The 16,606-nt window shown below is 30.7% G+C and overlaps 6 protein-coding genes across 14 annotated transcripts in view; 4 read left to right on the top strand and 2 right to left on the bottom strand.

Moving 5' to 3' along the window:
• LOC409966 (dexamethasone-induced Ras-related protein 1) overlaps positions 1-1,756 on the top strand; it is a 50,405-nt gene extending 48,649 nt beyond the window's left edge. For all 3 annotated transcript variants that reach the window (XM_026446022.1, XM_016914712.2, XM_016914714.2), the window contains one exon: positions 288-1,756. In XM_026446022.1, coding sequence (XP_026301807.1) covers positions 288-497 — 210 coding nt within the window. In that variant the 3' untranslated portion in view covers positions 498-1,756. The remainder of the gene's footprint in view (positions 1-287) is intronic.
• On the bottom strand, positions 1,502-15,111 carry LOC100577082. 3 transcript variants are annotated; one of them, XM_006565311.3, is made up of 6 exons: positions 14,888-15,111; positions 13,584-14,792; positions 13,320-13,506; positions 12,835-13,232; positions 12,503-12,714; positions 1,502-2,884 (listed from the first exon to the last, which is right to left on the bottom strand). In XM_006565311.3, exons 2-6 carry the CDS (start codon positions 14,693-14,695, stop codon positions 2,814-2,816), a joined length of 1,980 nt encoding a protein of 659 aa, XP_006565374.2. In that variant the 5' UTR covers positions 14,696-14,792; positions 14,888-15,111; the 3' UTR covers positions 1,502-2,813. The 3 variants fall into 3 exon arrangements, with proteins under 3 accessions (XP_006565374.2, XP_026301804.1, XP_026301806.1); XM_026446019.1 differs by lacking the exons at positions 1,502-2,884; positions 14,888-15,111 and adding an exon at positions 11,530-11,840 and having other exon boundaries at positions 13,584-14,695; XM_026446021.1 differs by lacking the exons at positions 1,502-2,884; positions 14,888-15,111 and adding an exon at positions 12,178-12,441 and having other exon boundaries at positions 13,584-14,695.
• Positions 6,367-9,355, top strand: LOC551241 (peroxisomal membrane protein PMP34). Its single transcript, XM_006565307.3, has 9 exons — positions 6,367-6,833; positions 7,166-7,319; positions 7,404-7,464; positions 7,768-7,834; positions 7,918-8,066; positions 8,135-8,251; positions 8,474-8,721; positions 8,817-8,884; positions 8,952-9,355. The coding sequence occupies exons 2-9, from the start codon at positions 7,248-7,250 to the stop codon at positions 9,094-9,096; spliced, it is 927 nt and encodes a 308-aa protein (XP_006565370.2). The 5' UTR covers positions 6,367-6,833; positions 7,166-7,247; the 3' UTR covers positions 9,097-9,355.
• LOC100577113 lies at positions 9,503-11,684 on the top strand. Of its 4 annotated transcripts, none has more exons than XM_026446023.1 (5): positions 9,503-9,825; positions 9,951-10,413; positions 10,648-10,833; positions 10,936-10,994; positions 11,092-11,684. In XM_026446023.1, exons 2-5 carry the CDS (start codon positions 9,979-9,981, stop codon positions 11,285-11,287), a joined length of 876 nt encoding a protein of 291 aa, XP_026301808.1. In that variant the 5' UTR covers positions 9,503-9,825; positions 9,951-9,978; the 3' UTR covers positions 11,288-11,684. The 4 variants fall into 4 exon arrangements, with proteins under 4 accessions (XP_026301808.1, XP_026301809.1, XP_026301811.1 ...); XM_026446024.1 differs by having other exon boundaries at positions 9,503-10,161; positions 10,228-10,413; XM_026446026.1 differs by having other exon boundaries at positions 9,503-10,413; positions 11,092-11,190; positions 11,288-11,684.
• LOC113218550 lies at positions 11,306-12,470 on the top strand. Its single transcript, XM_026446029.1, has 2 exons — positions 11,306-11,531; positions 11,606-12,470. Exons 1-2 carry the CDS (start codon positions 11,341-11,343, stop codon positions 11,856-11,858), a joined length of 444 nt encoding a protein of 147 aa, XP_026301814.1. The 5' UTR covers positions 11,306-11,340; the 3' UTR covers positions 11,859-12,470.
• Positions 14,991-16,523, bottom strand: LOC102653957. 2 transcript variants are annotated; one of them, XM_026446028.1, is made up of 6 exons: positions 16,125-16,523; positions 15,936-16,032; positions 15,781-15,865; positions 15,520-15,672; positions 15,227-15,447; positions 14,991-15,132 (listed from the first exon to the last, which is right to left on the bottom strand). In XM_026446028.1, exons 1-5 carry the CDS (start codon positions 16,339-16,341, stop codon positions 15,244-15,246), a joined length of 756 nt encoding a protein of 251 aa, XP_026301813.1. In that variant the 5' UTR covers positions 16,342-16,523; the 3' UTR covers positions 14,991-15,132; positions 15,227-15,243. The 2 variants fall into 2 exon arrangements, with proteins under 2 accessions (XP_026301813.1, XP_016770221.1); XM_016914732.2 differs by having other exon boundaries at positions 14,999-15,138; positions 16,125-16,519.
• Positions 16,524-16,606: the final 83 nt, after the last annotated feature.

The raw sequence follows: 16,606 nt of genomic DNA, 5'->3' as shown, positions 1-16,606 counted from the left end.
ATTTTAAGCGTCGAGAAACTTGTTCATTTCGATGCTCGACTCGATTCGAAACAGTGGAGGGGGATCTTCGATCGAGATAAACGAATTCGTAGCAGTAATTGAAACGATTCTGAAACTCGATGAACAAAAGAGGGTGCAAGTGGCGTATAATACTCGAGCACCCGCGTTAAATCGGATAAACGATTACGTTCCCTGCACGGAGCGCCGTGTCGAGTGGATCTCTCTTTTCCTTTTTCCCCCTCCCCTCTTTGAAAAGCGTTTGAAAGAGCGACGAAATTTGTTTCCAGCCGAGGCACAAAGCCACCCTGAGTATAAAGCGGCGGCTGAGCGACGCCTGCGGCGTCGTGGCGCCCAACGTACGCCGGCCAAGCATCAGAACGGATCTGATGATTATGAGAACGAAAACGTGCAGCCTGGCAGCCGGGAATGAGAACAACGCGCCCGGATCGAGGATCACCCTGCGCGCGGACGCCAGAAAGACGTGCTCCATCCAGTGATAGATCCCTGCTGTAGAAAAAAAGAATTAAGAAAGATTCGAGAGGAATCTGGGTGTTCGAAGGGCGATCCTCGTTAACGAAACACGATTCCCTCCCCCGATCCATGGATCGAGTCTTTCTCTCTCTTTCTCTTTTCGAAAGAAGAGAAACGATTCTGTACTTTGATGCTCGAAAGAAGAAGGAGGATGAAAACGTGAAATACTCTGACGGTATTTGCGTTTCTCCACGCATAACGACACATAAGGGCGAGGAATCGTGAAGCGAGGAGGAAAAGGGAAACGTTTAAACCGACCACGCCGCTCGCCTTAATTAATTAAAGAGATAGGTCTAGCATAGCGTCCCGGAAGTGAAACGTGTATTAATAAAAGGTAGAATCGGAGGATCGTTTGTTAAGATTAAATCAATCGATCGGAGTTAGAGAGAAGGGGATAAGAGATAAACATTTTCTCGTGATAAACATTCGGATCTTTTTGAGGAACGGTCGATCGTTCGTATGCTCGAGAAATATTTATCGAAATACTTTACTTTTTCTTACTCGAATAAAATTCTTGATCGAAGACATGTTCATGATTGTAACAATGTGTAGATTGAAAAAAATAATGATTCTATTCGTTGAATCAATTTATCAATTTGATTGGGATAATTAATTTGATCTGGGAACAGAGGATCGATACGTAGTTTGTACGAATGGTCGACTGATTCGACTGTGTGACGCTTGGATTCTATTTAAGCATGATCGTTAAGCCGATACGAACCAAATACTGTATACGTGTATATATAATTAATTTATTATCATGGAACGTGATGGCTACACTATTGTATCGAATATGCATGAGCATTGGATCAATCATCGGGAAAAATTTGAAATACCGCTTGGAAATACTCGTTCAATATATCTCAATAATTAACCGGCAATTATAATTCGTCCAATTTATAATCGATCGATTCGAGTTTCATTCCCCCTGTCATCTGTAATTCTAAATTGAACGATTCAACTTGTTTTTAAAAAAAAAAAAAGGAAAAAAGAATAAATCGCGAATAAATCTTGTCGTTCAAATTATTCGAAACGCCTGCAACATTAACGCACAACGTTGCTCAACGTTGAAACATTGTTAATAATTATGTAATAATGAAAAAAAAAAAAAAACATAACGCGTGTAAACGAGATCTTACATCTTTTCGTAAAAAACTCATCCCTGATTTTTCGGACCAAATGAAACGTTTCGTTCTCTTGTAATAAATGCGTAAATAACAAATAATCGAAACGTGCCTCTTTTTCCCTTATCAGTATCATCACCTTCTCGTTTTTTTCTTCCTCTTCTTCCTTTACACGTGTTCTCTTTTTTTTTATCCCAATTAGACTAACAGATCTTGTTTTTTCGGTGGAGAAAAATTATAATAATTCTATCCATCCAGTTCGTTAATATAAAATTACCATTTTTCTCTCTCTCTCTCGTAGTTGAAGCTGTTTAATAACCCAACAACTGGAAACTTTCTTGGTTACAACCTTGTTAGTCAAAGTAACAAGAGGAAAGTAATTAGGGAGAGAGGAGGAAAACGTAGATATTTAAAAAAAGTAACGCGACTCGAATCCAATCCATCTTTCCATTTATGCAATCATTTTCGAAAAATCTAAAAATCCTAACGAAAAAAAATTGTTTTCTTCTTTCTCTCCTTTTCTCTTTTTTCAACAAACTTCTCTGGTAGATTAATTATCCTTATAAAAGAAAGTTCTACCGCGGGAGTAGTTGCGGGGATGAGGCCAATTACTCGATTAATAATACGTTAATTAATTTCCTGGCCGCGGAATTTCCTTTCTGCTCGTTTTTTCCACAACCCTTATTACAGACGGTTCAATTGCAAACACGCTGAAACATCGTTTCCAATTAAACGCGACGAGGGTTTTCCAGCAGAAAAAAAAGATTCCTCCAAGTTTTCTTTTTTAAAATCGCTTCAATGTGATTTTCGACGATCTTCTTCTTTTATTCCGTGCACTTGGACGGCCTTCAGAATGACGGCTTTGGTTATTGAAGGACTCGAAAGTCCATCCATAGTGTGGTCGTTGTTTTATCGAGCAGCAATAGTTTTGGAACAGTAATGGTTTTAGTATTTATCGATGAACAACAACTCGTTCGAGTGTATTCAAATGGCCGTTCAACCGTCGTATCTCTCGTGATATTTCGCTCGATGGCCCTCGCCGACACTTGGAACTTAATTCATTGAAATTCATTGAAATAAAGTCATCATCGGGGTGTGGCTCCTCCTTTCTTCTTCTTTTTAATGGTTAAATATTTCGGTAACAATTAAATCACCGGTTCACAATTTGAAAGAAATTATACTGCTTGCGTTATCCATCCAAGAATGACGTTTCAATCCATTTTCAATTCCTGAGAAAAGAAAAAAAAATTGTTAAATTGATATTAAACACTTTATTTTAATTCATATAGCGAGCAAACTTATATAAATTATTTAATTTTTTTTTTTTTAAAGCATTTTAAAACATGCTTGCGTGATAAGAAACAAAGTATCGAATAATTATTCGTAATAAAAACTTAATGTATTCAAATTAATGCTCGATGATTATGCCTTTCTATATTATAGATTCGCGTACATTTATGTGAATATTTATTATATTCATGAGAGAACATATAAAATCCTGTTAATTATCTGGTATAAAAATTTATAATCTATAATTTATCACCAATTTATCTTGAAATTTTTCTTAAATTCATACAAAAACAATAACTTTATAACTTTATAATTGTTTTCATAAAATTATATTATAATAGCAAGGAATAGATGTATTTTCAATATTAAAAAATTAAAATCGAAGCGTAACTTTTTATCTACACGCAATGCCAGTAGCTTCTTTGGATATTCATATATTCTTGGATTAATCGTCTAAAAGATATCAACAAATAAAAATCCATTTATTCTTAATCCTGTAGGATACATTTTAACGAAATATTCGTTCGAATTTCTCTTTCTTTTTTAAGAATTAATTTTTCAAAATAGCCAGTGCGAGAAATAAAAAATTCCAAAGGTCGTAAACAAAAATTTTGGATCTTTAAAGATTCGAAACTTTGGAAAGAAAAATATATATATATATATAGTGTGGGACATGACACGACGTATCGAGATTCAAGGAGCAGAATCCATTAGAAGGAGTTTCTGTACAGAGAGAGATGACCACAAAATTCCTGACGGGCGGAATGTTTAATTAAACTTCGTCAAGAACTTGGAGAATTTCGGACGAGGCGTCACAAAGCTCGTGCATCGCGAGATGTGTCTCCTTTAATAGCAAGGAAAGGTAATATCGGCGATATAACAGTTTTTTTCCCCGCCAACGACTCGTTTAATTAATTCCAATTTCTCGTTCCTCTCCGTTTTAATTAAAGTATTATCACTTCTATATGAAAATATATTCACATATTATGCTCATTTTTTCTCTTTTTTTTTTTTTTTTTTTATCTTGAGACAAGTAAAATTTAGTTATGCGCAACTTTCGTACGAAATGTAATGTATATTGTCGTCTATGCAAACTAATTCCATTGTTCTAGTATAATTCAACATAGAATGCTTAATTGATTTAATTCTTTAATTCATAAGTATCGTATTAGCATTGAAACGGAAATGAAGTCAACAAATGTTGAAAGAATTAAAATTCACCGGGTGATTAATATTTAAGATTTCATGTTCATTTCTTCAGGCTTTTACATTGAATAATTAGTAGTAAAAAGAGGTGTAATTACTATTAATATTTGTTAATTTCGATATAAAAAGTGAAACTATTAAATATTTATATTTTCATACATTGAGGTAGATTTGATGATTCGTTAATCAGAATATATATATATATATATATTTATAAATGTTTTTTAATGTTTTCGAAATCGTTAGAAAAATGTAGAACGAAATTGATAATGAAATGATAATTTTTTATCGTCTAAATAATAATTTATATGATAAAAGATATGGTACGTCACAATGTCTTAATCACACACATTATTTTTAAAGCAATTATTTCCATTATCGTGAATAAAATTTGCTTATAATGAAGGAAATGTAAATTCATATTTACATATACATCCTACGCAAAAATATGCAGAATTCAATAAAATTTAAAAATTAATAAAAAAAACTATGTAAATAATATAACATTAATACGAAAGAAATATGTATAATCAAACGTGAAAGTGAAAAGTCATGTCGATAATTTTTTTTTCTTCCTATAAAAATAAAAAAAAATCAATTAAAAAAACATAGTCGCATAATTAACTGTCCGTATATTATAAAATGATGATCCAAGGATTTATAAATGACATAATCTTTTTCTAGTGGATATACATATATATGAGTCATAAGATCAACATATATTGTATTATCAAAGCAAGAATATCATACAAATCTGATCAGAGTTATTTTAATTTCAGATATACATTTCATGCGATTATTATAACATGAATGATTTACGATATCTTATTTTTTCTTTTTAATGCATTTCGCAATATCACACAAAATTTCAAATTATAATTATAATTGTTATAATTACAAAAATAGGATATAGAGAAATATATAATGTAGTAGTTTCTTTAAGATACGCAATTCAATTTTGATAAAGTAGCAAACATTATTTATCTTATTAACATTGTTATAAAACAAATTTAAAATATCAATGCAACATCATAATCTGAATCGTTGCATAACACGTATCTTAGTTGTTTGTGCATTTCGATACAATAATATTAATTTAATCTCTATTTTCTATATTTTTAACCAATAACTTTTAATATCATTCTAAAAATTGAAATTTTTAATTTCAAACTAAATAGATTATTTAGAAAATTTTTCTAATTAAATATGACAAAAACAAAAACAAAAAGTACAAAAACGAAAAATATTTTCTCCTCTCTCAAAGAAAATTTTATATTTCTCGATAATTATTTGGAATAATTGTCAATTTCAAAAGTCAAATTATTTTTCGACTCTCTTCTTATCTTCGAGGAATCGCTACTTTCGATTCCTAAAATATTTTCTCGCAAAGGAAAGAGAGCGAGTTGGAAATCACTTTTCATACATGATCGGAGGGCAAACGCTCATGGGAACTGTGGAATCTGCAAGGATTTTATCCTACAAGGAAGGAAATTCGAGAACAGGCGGTTCTAACGAACAGCAAGCGTGAGAATACCCGAGGGAGGGAAATAAATAGGAGATATTTCGAAGCGCGGCATAACCATGAGAACAAGCTGCGAAATTTCGCACGATGAATGACCTCTATCTGAAATTCTCTGCTACTCCGCAGCGATAACGCATCAGGGATTCGAATGAATTATCTTTCTCATTACATGGAAAAAGACGAGGATCTCTCATTGATTTGATCCGTTATTAACGATTCTTATTTCTTTACATTCTCTATCAATTTATTTAAGCATCGTTAAGATGTTGATTTACCATTTAATTAAATGTTATTAATATTAATATATTTTTTCTCGAAAGATTCATTTATAATATCATTGATAAATATTCCTGTATATCTTATTTCTTTCCTATATTCAATTTATGAATTAGATTATTTAATTACATTATTTTTATACGAATATATGAATATGAATTTATCAATGGAATTTGAATAATAATTACTGATGATATAAATAAAAACTATTAAATTAAATTTAAAATTGAAATTTTCTTATATTTATCGATATTTAAATCATAATTTATAATGAAAAAATGATTATTAGACTAATCAGAATAAATTCAAAGGTTTTAAACGCGCGATATTTCAATTAATATAAAATATAAATTTGAATCGAAGAATATAGACACAGGTGAGATAGAATTTATAATCACGCCTGCGCTCAGAAAATCGACCTCTCGAGCCATTGATGTAATCGCAAGCGCGAAATATGCGCAAGCGTATTATCCACAAGGAATCCATTATCAGCACAGTGAATTTTATCGGACGCGTATAGTTGGAGAGCAAAAACTTTACGTCGAACTTGAGCTTTGAGCCGCTAGCCAAACCGTGTCGCATCAACCGTTCGTCGTAATCAAGATTGAAATATTCATTCGCGTGTATAAAAGAACGTAAAAAGTAACCGCGCGTACATAGGCGAGCAGAGGAAACGGCCATTCTCGAGCAACGGGCGTACGCGATAGGCACGTGGACGATACGAATCCTCCGGAATTTTTCTTTCCCAGTGTTAACATGCCACTTGCCGGGCAAACACGATGTGATTTTTCGTCGAATCGAAATTTATAAACGATACGATACAATGAGTGTGACAAGTGCCAAGAATTGTTATATCGAAATATTCTTCGACTTTTATTTGTACGGTAATTGTTTTCGTTGTTAATCTGCCGCGTATATTGTGTTATCGACGGTGGTAATTAAATTCCATTGAATTTTTAAAACTGATCAAAAAATATCAACGATATTATCGAACAAATAATAATAATTGAGATTGTTAAAAATTGAAAATGAAAGCGAAAATTTATATTTTATATTGGATTGAATTAATTTCATTAATCTTTTGATTGATAAATTTTAAGGGATAAAGATCAGAAATGTTATCGTGACATCTTTTCAAACATAATAATAATTATGTTTCTCTTTTTAATATTTTTCAATTATTTAAAATTAATGAAGATTTCAAATATGTTTGCAGGATAATTATCAATCTTGTGAATCATCGAAATTCGAATACATTTTATTGTAATAAATAAATTTTTGAAATCGAAATCTTAATAATGGGTGGTAGACAACACAATAGGAATATTTTCAGTTATGAAACATTAGTTCACGCAATATCTGGTGCTGCTGTAAGTTTAAAAAAAGAATAACAAATAAACAAGTTTTAAAAAATTAGAAAGCTTACTTAATAATTTAATTTTTAATATTTTCAGGGTGGTGTCGTTGCCATGGCAATGTTCTTCCCTCTGGATACAGTACGAAGTAGATTACAACGTAAGTTATATTGAAATATAAGTTATATATTTATTTTATAAATATAAAAAAAATTCTGTAATAAAAATCATATTACATTTTTACGTATTTATTTATATATTGAATAAATATTATTGAAAATAATCGATAAATAAAAACGATAGATTAGAATACTTACAAGCGTTTGTAGCATAAAAAATTAGATTAACTTTCATGTCATCAACTGATTACATTAATGTACGAAATACATTATGTAAAAAAATATATTTATATTTTGTTATGATAAATCTTAATTTAAAAACCAATATTTTCCTTTTTTTCTAGTTGAAGAAGATAGAAAATCGAAAAGTACACTGGCAACAATACGCGATCTCGTCGAAAAAGAAGGACCGTGAGTTTTTTTTATTGTACACTTCAATTATTAAAATAATACATCGCATCTATTATTATTAAAAATTTACATTCTTTCCACAGAGAAACTTTATACAGAGGAATTATACCTGTTCTTCAGAGTTTGTGCGCCAGTAATTTCGTTTACTTCTATACATTCCACGGTTTAAAAATGCTTAAATCGCAGAGAAAGCAATCGGCTAAAAATGATTTATTTCTTGCATCGATTGCAGGTAAATACGTAACAAAAAAAAATAATTATTACTTGAGATTCTATCAAGATAAAAATTTATTATTTCAGGCGCGATCAACGTTCTAACAACGACACCATTATGGGTGGTGAATACTAGATTGAAGATGAGGGGTATCGATCATACACCGGAAAGAAATAACAATAACAAGTATAACACGTTATACGGTAAGTTTTTTAAAAATTACGTGGATAAATAAATCGATATCGGTAAAACAAAATAGAAAAAAATGGCAAATATAATAGAAGCTTATCATATGATTAAGTAAAGTACAATGTCTAACATTTGACGTATGGAAAATAAGCGTCGGAATTCATTTTCATAAATATGAATTCATTCGATGAAAACATTCTACTTGAAATAAATTTATCTATAATACATACATTTAGCTGGCCTTATACATATATGGAAATACGAAGGAATAAAAAGTCTTTGGGCAGGGACTTTGCCAAGCTTGATGTTGATTATAAATCCAGCCATTCAATTCATGACTTACGAGGCTATCAAGAGAAGAATTTGCATGTCTCTAAATAATTCACAACCATCTGCTTGGGTTTTCTTCGTTATCGGTGCCGTAGCGAAAGCGATAGCAACCGTGTTAACTTATCCATTGCAATTAGTTCAAACGAAACTGAGAGTGCGTATTATATATTTTTTTTTTATCATAAATATAAATCATTGTTTCATCAATTTTTATAAATATTATTCACACGATATGATTTTTAATTTTAGCACGGTCACAAATATCCAAATCTACCACCAAACGCTGGCATTTTAGAAATCCTGTTTTACATATTAAAGTAAGTAAAATCTTATTAAACACATGTATATTCATATTTAATGTTATATTTGAATTCTTATTTGCAGAAAGCAAGGATTAATAGGATTGTACAAAGGAATGGAAGCCAAATTATTACAAACCATTCTCACGGCGGCGTTAATGTTTTTCACTTATGAAAAAATTTCAAGATTTGTCTTTCACATTCTTTTGCATAAACCGATATTGAGATAATAAGTTTTTCACACATTGGAACAGTGTTAATGATTAATGTTAATATTGTTCCCCGTGTAAATTTCCGCTTATTGTATAAGTAGTATATATAAAATGTGTAATGCATAGATTACGATAAAGATTAATTATTTTAAAATTAAAAATACTTATTTATATGTAAGCGAGGAAAACGCGTTAGATTAGATCGAAATTTTTTTAGAAAACATTTTTTCATATAGTAAAAATAATAGGGAATAAAAAATTTATAGAAAAATATAAATTGTATCGTATTTTTCGATATTTATCTTATTAATACAACTCGTTTGCATAGGGCGATTAACGAGTCAGCATTGGAATGTCATGAAATAGGTGCTCTCTTGTTTAACCACAAGTCTCAAGTCACGTAACAGGAAAAATATCCATCAAACTTTATCCGTATATCCGGAAAATGTGAACTCAAGTACCGAGAATACTGGCGAATCTCAAGAAAACGCGCTTTCGGTTTCAGTCGCATTTTCGTCGTCAATCCAGTCACTCCATATCGCCTGTGTCGCAGACGCGAAAAATAGATTCAAAATGGGGCGATAAACAAGCCGAACTAATAAATCCTATCAATCAGAACAGTTTAACATTGAAAAGGATTGAACAAAAATCAACAAAGGCGATCTTAAAATTTTGGAATAGACTGAAGCCTCGCAAAAGCGCGAGGAAGAAAATAGAACCCCCTGCGAGTAAACCATTACCTTCTGCGTAGGTTAAAAAAAAAATGCCCGATGAAATTTGATTGAATTCTTTTTCCTTGATTCGCGCTGATGATCGTATTTATAAAAAAAAAACGTAACGATTAACAACGTGAAATGGAAATTTCGTTTCAGATGGAATTTTAATAATGTTGAAAAAAAGATGAGCGCTAGATCACAACGTGGGAATCACGACACGTCGGCCAGCAAACGACTTCACAGCCCGCGTGTCAATCCAAAAAATCGCGGACCGAGACCTCACATAACGTACGATTACGATGCTGCGATCAGTCAACCGGATGTGCCGAGTTTGATCGATTATAAGAAACTCGGACGTGGGGCGATGGTTAGTGGAGTCCTGCTTAAAAAGAGAAATTTAAAAAAACGAATTAAGCCAAGAAAGAATTTTCAGAAAAGATCACAGGAATCGAAAATGAAATCGTTGGCCCAAAAGAAAGGTATACGATTGCCTGGTAGTAAAACCGGGAATCCGGCGAACAAAACGGTCGGCTCTTCTAATAATTTCGACAAGGATCATGTCGATATAAAAGAAGATATTATCAATGACACCATCGACGATTTGTCAAACATACTGAAGGTTCGTACTTTTTCTTCTTTCTCTTTAAAATTTCACGAATTTGCAAAATTTATCATTTATATATCGTATATCTCTTTGTTTTAAATTTAATTTTTTTTTCTTTTCTTTTCCAAGTACTTATTTAGAGGAAGTTAAGAAAATCGTTTTTAATTTGTTGTGTAAATGAAGTAGAATTTCTTATTAACTTATAGAAGAACTTGTTACTAATGAATGATTAAAATTATTTCGCACAAGGATACGACGATAGAGGCGACCGAGAATGAGAACGATAGTGAAATTATAGAGGAGAAAATAAAAAATCCGAAATTAGACGATTTCGAATGCGTTGCAACAAAGTCACCAATTACAGTTAAGTGCAGTAAAATTCCTCGCGCGAAGATCACTATTTTTCCGGCTCATACGCTTCATGAATCTCACGCGGTAGTACATTTTAATTAAAGATAAAACTCAGTTAATGCATATAACATAAATGGATTAACATAAACGGCTTGAACAATAACACGAATTATTTATACACGATAGACCAAGTTGAAAATAAAGGAATCTCTTCACTTGAAACATCCGACGACCGGTATCGACATGTTAGTTATGCAAATAAGATAAAAAAAAATATAATTATATACCGTAGTTATCTGTCATAAATTTCTAAATAACGATTGAACATCAATTTTTTTAAAGTATCGAGATCACGGACAACGAGATGAAAAAAGGATGCTGCAAAGAAGAAAATAAAAAAGACGTGGTTCGTTTCGATTGCGAAATACCAAAAGAAACAAAGTACGCGTACGATAAACGTGTAGAAATCTATTTGGAAAAAAAAAAAAAAAAGATACATTGTAATGTACTCAGGAGCATTGCATTTTATTCAGAATAGTTTGGAACAAAGATGAGACTTCGACGTTAGAGGCGGATGAAGAGTGTCATGGAATGACGTCGACCGACGAATCCCCTCTTTTCAGCAGCATCGATGATCCCCGTGTTTTAACGATCTTACGAAGTTTGAAACTAAACTGTCCTTGTAGATCGTGTACCGAGCAAACACTCCCTTTGAGCATTCGACAAGAGGATGACAGCGATTTAAAGAGTTCATCTCCGGAAGAAATTAGAAAGAAAAAATGGTTGGGATAATGGTTTACTTTGTAAAGTGAGTGAATGAATATTGCAATGATTGTATACATAATTGTTTCAACAGGTCGTTGAAACATCGAAAGTATGTTTATACAAGTACCGAAGATATGGAAGATATGGTCTCATCTGATTGCAGTAAAAAAGGAAGAAAAATTCGATATAAATCGAAGAACATTCTGAATCAGCGTATTAAAGCAAGTTCGATAATACACACAACTCCGAAAATTTCTCATCGTCGGCGAACAAGTTTTTCCTTTTTTAACACTCTTTTTGATATTGTTTTTTGGCCTTATCTATTTCTGAAAACAAATCGGTGAAAGCTTATTTTTTTTTATTTAAAAAAAAAAAAAAGAAAGAAAGAAAAAAAGAAATAAAAAAAAGAATCATGTTCAAGAGCATGATATTGTCAACAAGTTTCTAAAAAATGAATTTTTATAACGATTTCTTTAAATAATAATTCTCTCTTTGAAAGTATACCTTAAAGCTAAAAACTCTGAATATATCATAATTTATGTACAATATATACGCATCGTTTTTTATGAACTTATATCGAAAATTATATATTATTAATTGATAATATATTTCATTCTTCATATAGAGTTTATAGAACATTTTAGAAAATATTTAATTAATGTATATGTTTAAGAAAATATAATTTTTAATTATACATAGTATAAAATACAAATCGATAGTATAATTTGGGGTTTCACCTCAAATATTTCATTATTTACATACATAAATTTTTTATGATAAAATACAATGATTGCGTTTTACGATAAAGTAAAAAAAATTGATTTCAAAAAAAAAAAAAAAATTAATAAACGATAAAAATAAACGACAAAAAGATAAAAAAAATATATATATATAAATATTCTCCACAATTTTATAATACATTGATTGCTGAAAATATAAAATATTACATATCAATATTTCTTTATCAAATTCCTTTCAATTGACCTACCTTTCTTCGTAGGTGTTGATATACTTCTATGAAGTTTCTTCGAAAAAAATGACAAAGTTAATCTGTCGTAAAGATTGTCGATTTCATTTACCGTGTTTTCTAAAATTTTGGTAAGAGCCTTTTCGCTTTGTACTAAAGCTTTATCGGCGATCAAAGATAAATGCAGATAACCTCGATACGTTAACAAAGAACATCCAATTCCTGTATAACTTCTAAAAAGATACAATGATAAAAAAAAAGTAAACGTTTACAGCTATTGAAATATTTTTGCTAAAATAATTTGAATGAAGAAGAAGCGAATAATATGTAATAAAAAAAAAAAAAGAAATTACCTGTTTGGTATCCAAAAAACAATATTTTTTAAAGGATGTCCCAAAAGTTTCACTTCTTGAGGACCAACTAAATTGCTAAACACCATGGTGCTATGACTTTTTAAGATTGGTCGTAAAAATTTGTCGGGTAGCATAGCTGAGAGATATTTCATTACTAAGAAATTCACCGTGTAATCTGAACTTTTTCTCAGAACATCATTCGCTTTTCTAATATCTTCAAGACGTTCTAGAATTTGAGAATTCTCTCGTGGATCTGCAAGCTGTTTACCCTTTATTTGTGAAATGCAGAGGGGCAGTATACCAACTGAAATATTATTTTGCAAGGGGAAGTTCTCGCTCCATTCTTCGATTTTCATCGGCAAAACAACGCTTAATTTTGTTGGAACGAATTCGTTTATCTGTAAAAATGAAATTAGAAAAGAAGATATTCGCAATATATAATACAATTTTTAAATACAAATAAAATTAAATATATAATTACTTACATTAAGGAAATATTTGTGTAAACTAACGGATAAAGCAGCTAATAATACATCTCCAAATCTAGCACCAGTGATACTTCTTATATTTTGTATTTTTGTAAACAATTTTTGATTACAGGCATTTTTGAAATCGTCTTCAAGCCAGTATGAAACAAACTTTTCGCCTGATAATTCTGCTCCATGGAGTGCGCTAAAATAAAACATTTAACATTCTTAATTGTGAAAAATTGATAAAACAAAAAGAGATTAAAAACTGAACAAACAAACCTCTTGTCCATGCTACGAAAAGCTTGTTGAATCAGGCAACCAGGAAGATTTATAATAATTTTCGCCATTTTCAAACCTTTCTGTATCTTTTTACAAATCATTTCCGAGAAGAAAACTTTTAATCTATCTTGTACCGTTCTTAGAAACATTTTCATTTCGCATTTCAAATCTTTTAAAGTAACATTTTGTAAATATTTCAACCATGTGTTAAAATGTTTCCATAATAATAGAAAAAAATATGAGAACATCGTAAAATGAATAAATGGCATCGACGCCGACATGATTTTCTTTTGAAACGAATTGTTGTCCAAATTATTCTCTCCATTCGCAGGATTCATCAATGATACTATTACATTCTGCTTTTTCGTTTTCTCGTTCTTCATTTTCAAACTGCTATCCAACTGTAAGAATGTTTCCGGAACTGGTTCCTTGTCAATAATAACATCTCTAAAGAACTTTAGAAGTGCCATACCATCGCCTAAAGAATGATGGACGCGAAATAAAATGGGAATCTTGATTTTATTCGTCAAACGTTCCTCCATACGTCGAAGATAATGATGACTCAATCTGGGACAACATTTTCCAATTAAGATCTCCCAGGATGCTGTGTGATTCTCCGGTAATGGTTGGTTGCAAATATTCCATAGAACTTTCTTCAGATGACTATTGTAAATATTATCACAGGATCCGTCGCAATTCGTGCGCTCGTATTCCAACCATCTGATACGTTCTCTCAGATCGATCTCTTCACTTCTCTCCCAGAAATAATAGCCAAATTTTCTCTTTCTCTTGTACAACAGCTTTTCAAAAGACGAGCATACTATGCGATTCCTCACCAAATCGCGAAAACTCTCCAGGAAGTTGATATTCGAGTGACGAGCATCTTTTTCTAAAATCATAAGGATATTATTCACAGAAAGTGCCGATGATTGTTCTACCGCCCAAACGCAGTCCATCCCATCAAGGAGACCCACGAATTTATCCTTTAATTGGATCCTTAAAATGATCTCTATGATACAGCGATATAGATAGGAACATATTAATAATAGAATAACCAATGGAGAGAAAAGAAAAGTATAAAACGCGAAAAATGTTTGATACACTTCCGACATGACGTTTTATATTAACTTTACATTTGTTGATTCTTTTGATTCAAAGTTGAGAAATATTTAATCTCCTTCTATTTTTAATCATACATATTGCTCATACCTGTGAAAAAATGAATTGAAAATAAACGAATCGAAAAGCAAATTGTCAAATAAATATTTATTAATGTAATTATTTATGGGAAATTAATAACTTACATGATGATTAATAACGATCAAATTATCCTGAATTTTCTTAGTGCTGGTCAGCACCAAGTAAGACTAGTCTGAATAGAATCGTTGCTTTTATAGGGAAGCACTTGCCATCGATCGTCGTTAACTTGATTTAACATAACTCTTTTATCCGGTTATTACCTTTAGTTGCATAATTCCGATATTCTTAAACATTGCCCTTGTATTGGCAGATATGATCTATACGATCTTCTTCTTAACCGGCTAGAATTCTGCAACTATATGGTTTTACTAGTCTTATTTTCCTAAGATTGAAACATGAAGTTTCTTTCTTTTTTTTAATCGTATTAAGTGAATAAAACTTACATCTTAAATAAAGTCAATTACTCGAAAGAAATAGTGCTGCTATTTTCGCTTGTTTTACATCCATGTCTGGCTTTCTGAAGAAGAATTCTCAAAAAAGAATTTTCACGAGCCAAACGATCATTACGTCGAGTTTCTTGAGCTAATAATGCATCTTTGTTAGTCATCATAGATATCCCAGAATTTTTTTTCAAACCTTCACTTTTTGCTTTTTTCAATGCATCCTAATATATAATTATTCTGCAATTACAAATCAATATTTCCTATTTAATATTTATTCTTTCAATTATTTAAACCTGCAACGTTTTGATAGAACCACGTAACAAAATTTCTTGTTCATCCTTCCTTTTTTTCAAGAACAAGTATTTTTTACAAATATTTTCTACAGCTTCGTTTCGCTCGACAAGTCTTTCACCAAGTGTTAATAATCTTTGTTGAAGATTATTGATCTATAATTGATTTTAATAATTATATTAATTATAAAAAATTGATATAAAAAAAATATGATATAAAATATATATATTATAAAATTTTCTTAAATGCGTATTAAAGATTACCTCGTATGTTTTTTCTTTAAGAAAAGAATTCTGGGAATTGAGTTCTTGTTTTAATTGTTCGTTCTGCATTAATAAAGCATCATATCTACGAAGTTCAACATCAGTGTCTTTTTAACGGTACATTACATTTGCATATATATATTAATTAAGAATACTTTTGATGCCATGTTCTTTGCACTTCCTTCTTCAGAGATTCTGGCAGTACAATGTCGTTTCCGAGACGAATATCCGTAACACTCTGTCGAAATAAATCTAAAAATGTCATATTATTTATATTATAATTATTATTTTAATTATTCATTATTCACCACATCACTTTTTATAATTTAAATATTTTTACATACTGAGCATATTTTTATTGCGTTTATTCGCTTTTCGAAGATCATCCATTATTATTTTATTTTTTGTTTTCAAATTTGAGTATCGTAACCATTGTTCCGCTTCTAAATTACGTGTAATCATGAGACTTTCCTCCAAAGATTTCATTGTGTCGAGAATATTATGTATTTTTATAATATATCCTTCTAATGGAATTATTTTTTGTATACGAGAACCGTCCATATGTTTTTTTAAATTATTGTTTTATGTAACACGAATTAATTGAACATCGACATGAATATCGTGTATTTACTACGTTATTTTTGGGATAAACTTTCAATTATCAGAAATTATCATAATAATCATCAAATTCTATAATTTCTGTTTCTTTTTTTTTTTTTTTTATTAAATTATTTTAATACAAATTTAATAAATTTTTATTAAATTTAAATAATTACATTATAATTGTATCTTAATTTTACGAACACGTAAAAATGCACAGAAAATA

Source organism: Apis mellifera, linkage group LG1, assembly GCF_003254395.2.
Source record: "Apis mellifera strain DH4 linkage group LG1, Amel_HAv3.1, whole genome shotgun sequence".
Classification (NCBI taxonomy): Eukaryota; Metazoa; Arthropoda; class Insecta; order Hymenoptera; family Apidae; genus Apis; species Apis mellifera.
The sequence above is the reverse complement of the archived record's forward strand: the minus strand, read 5'-3'. Positions and strand labels throughout refer to the sequence as shown.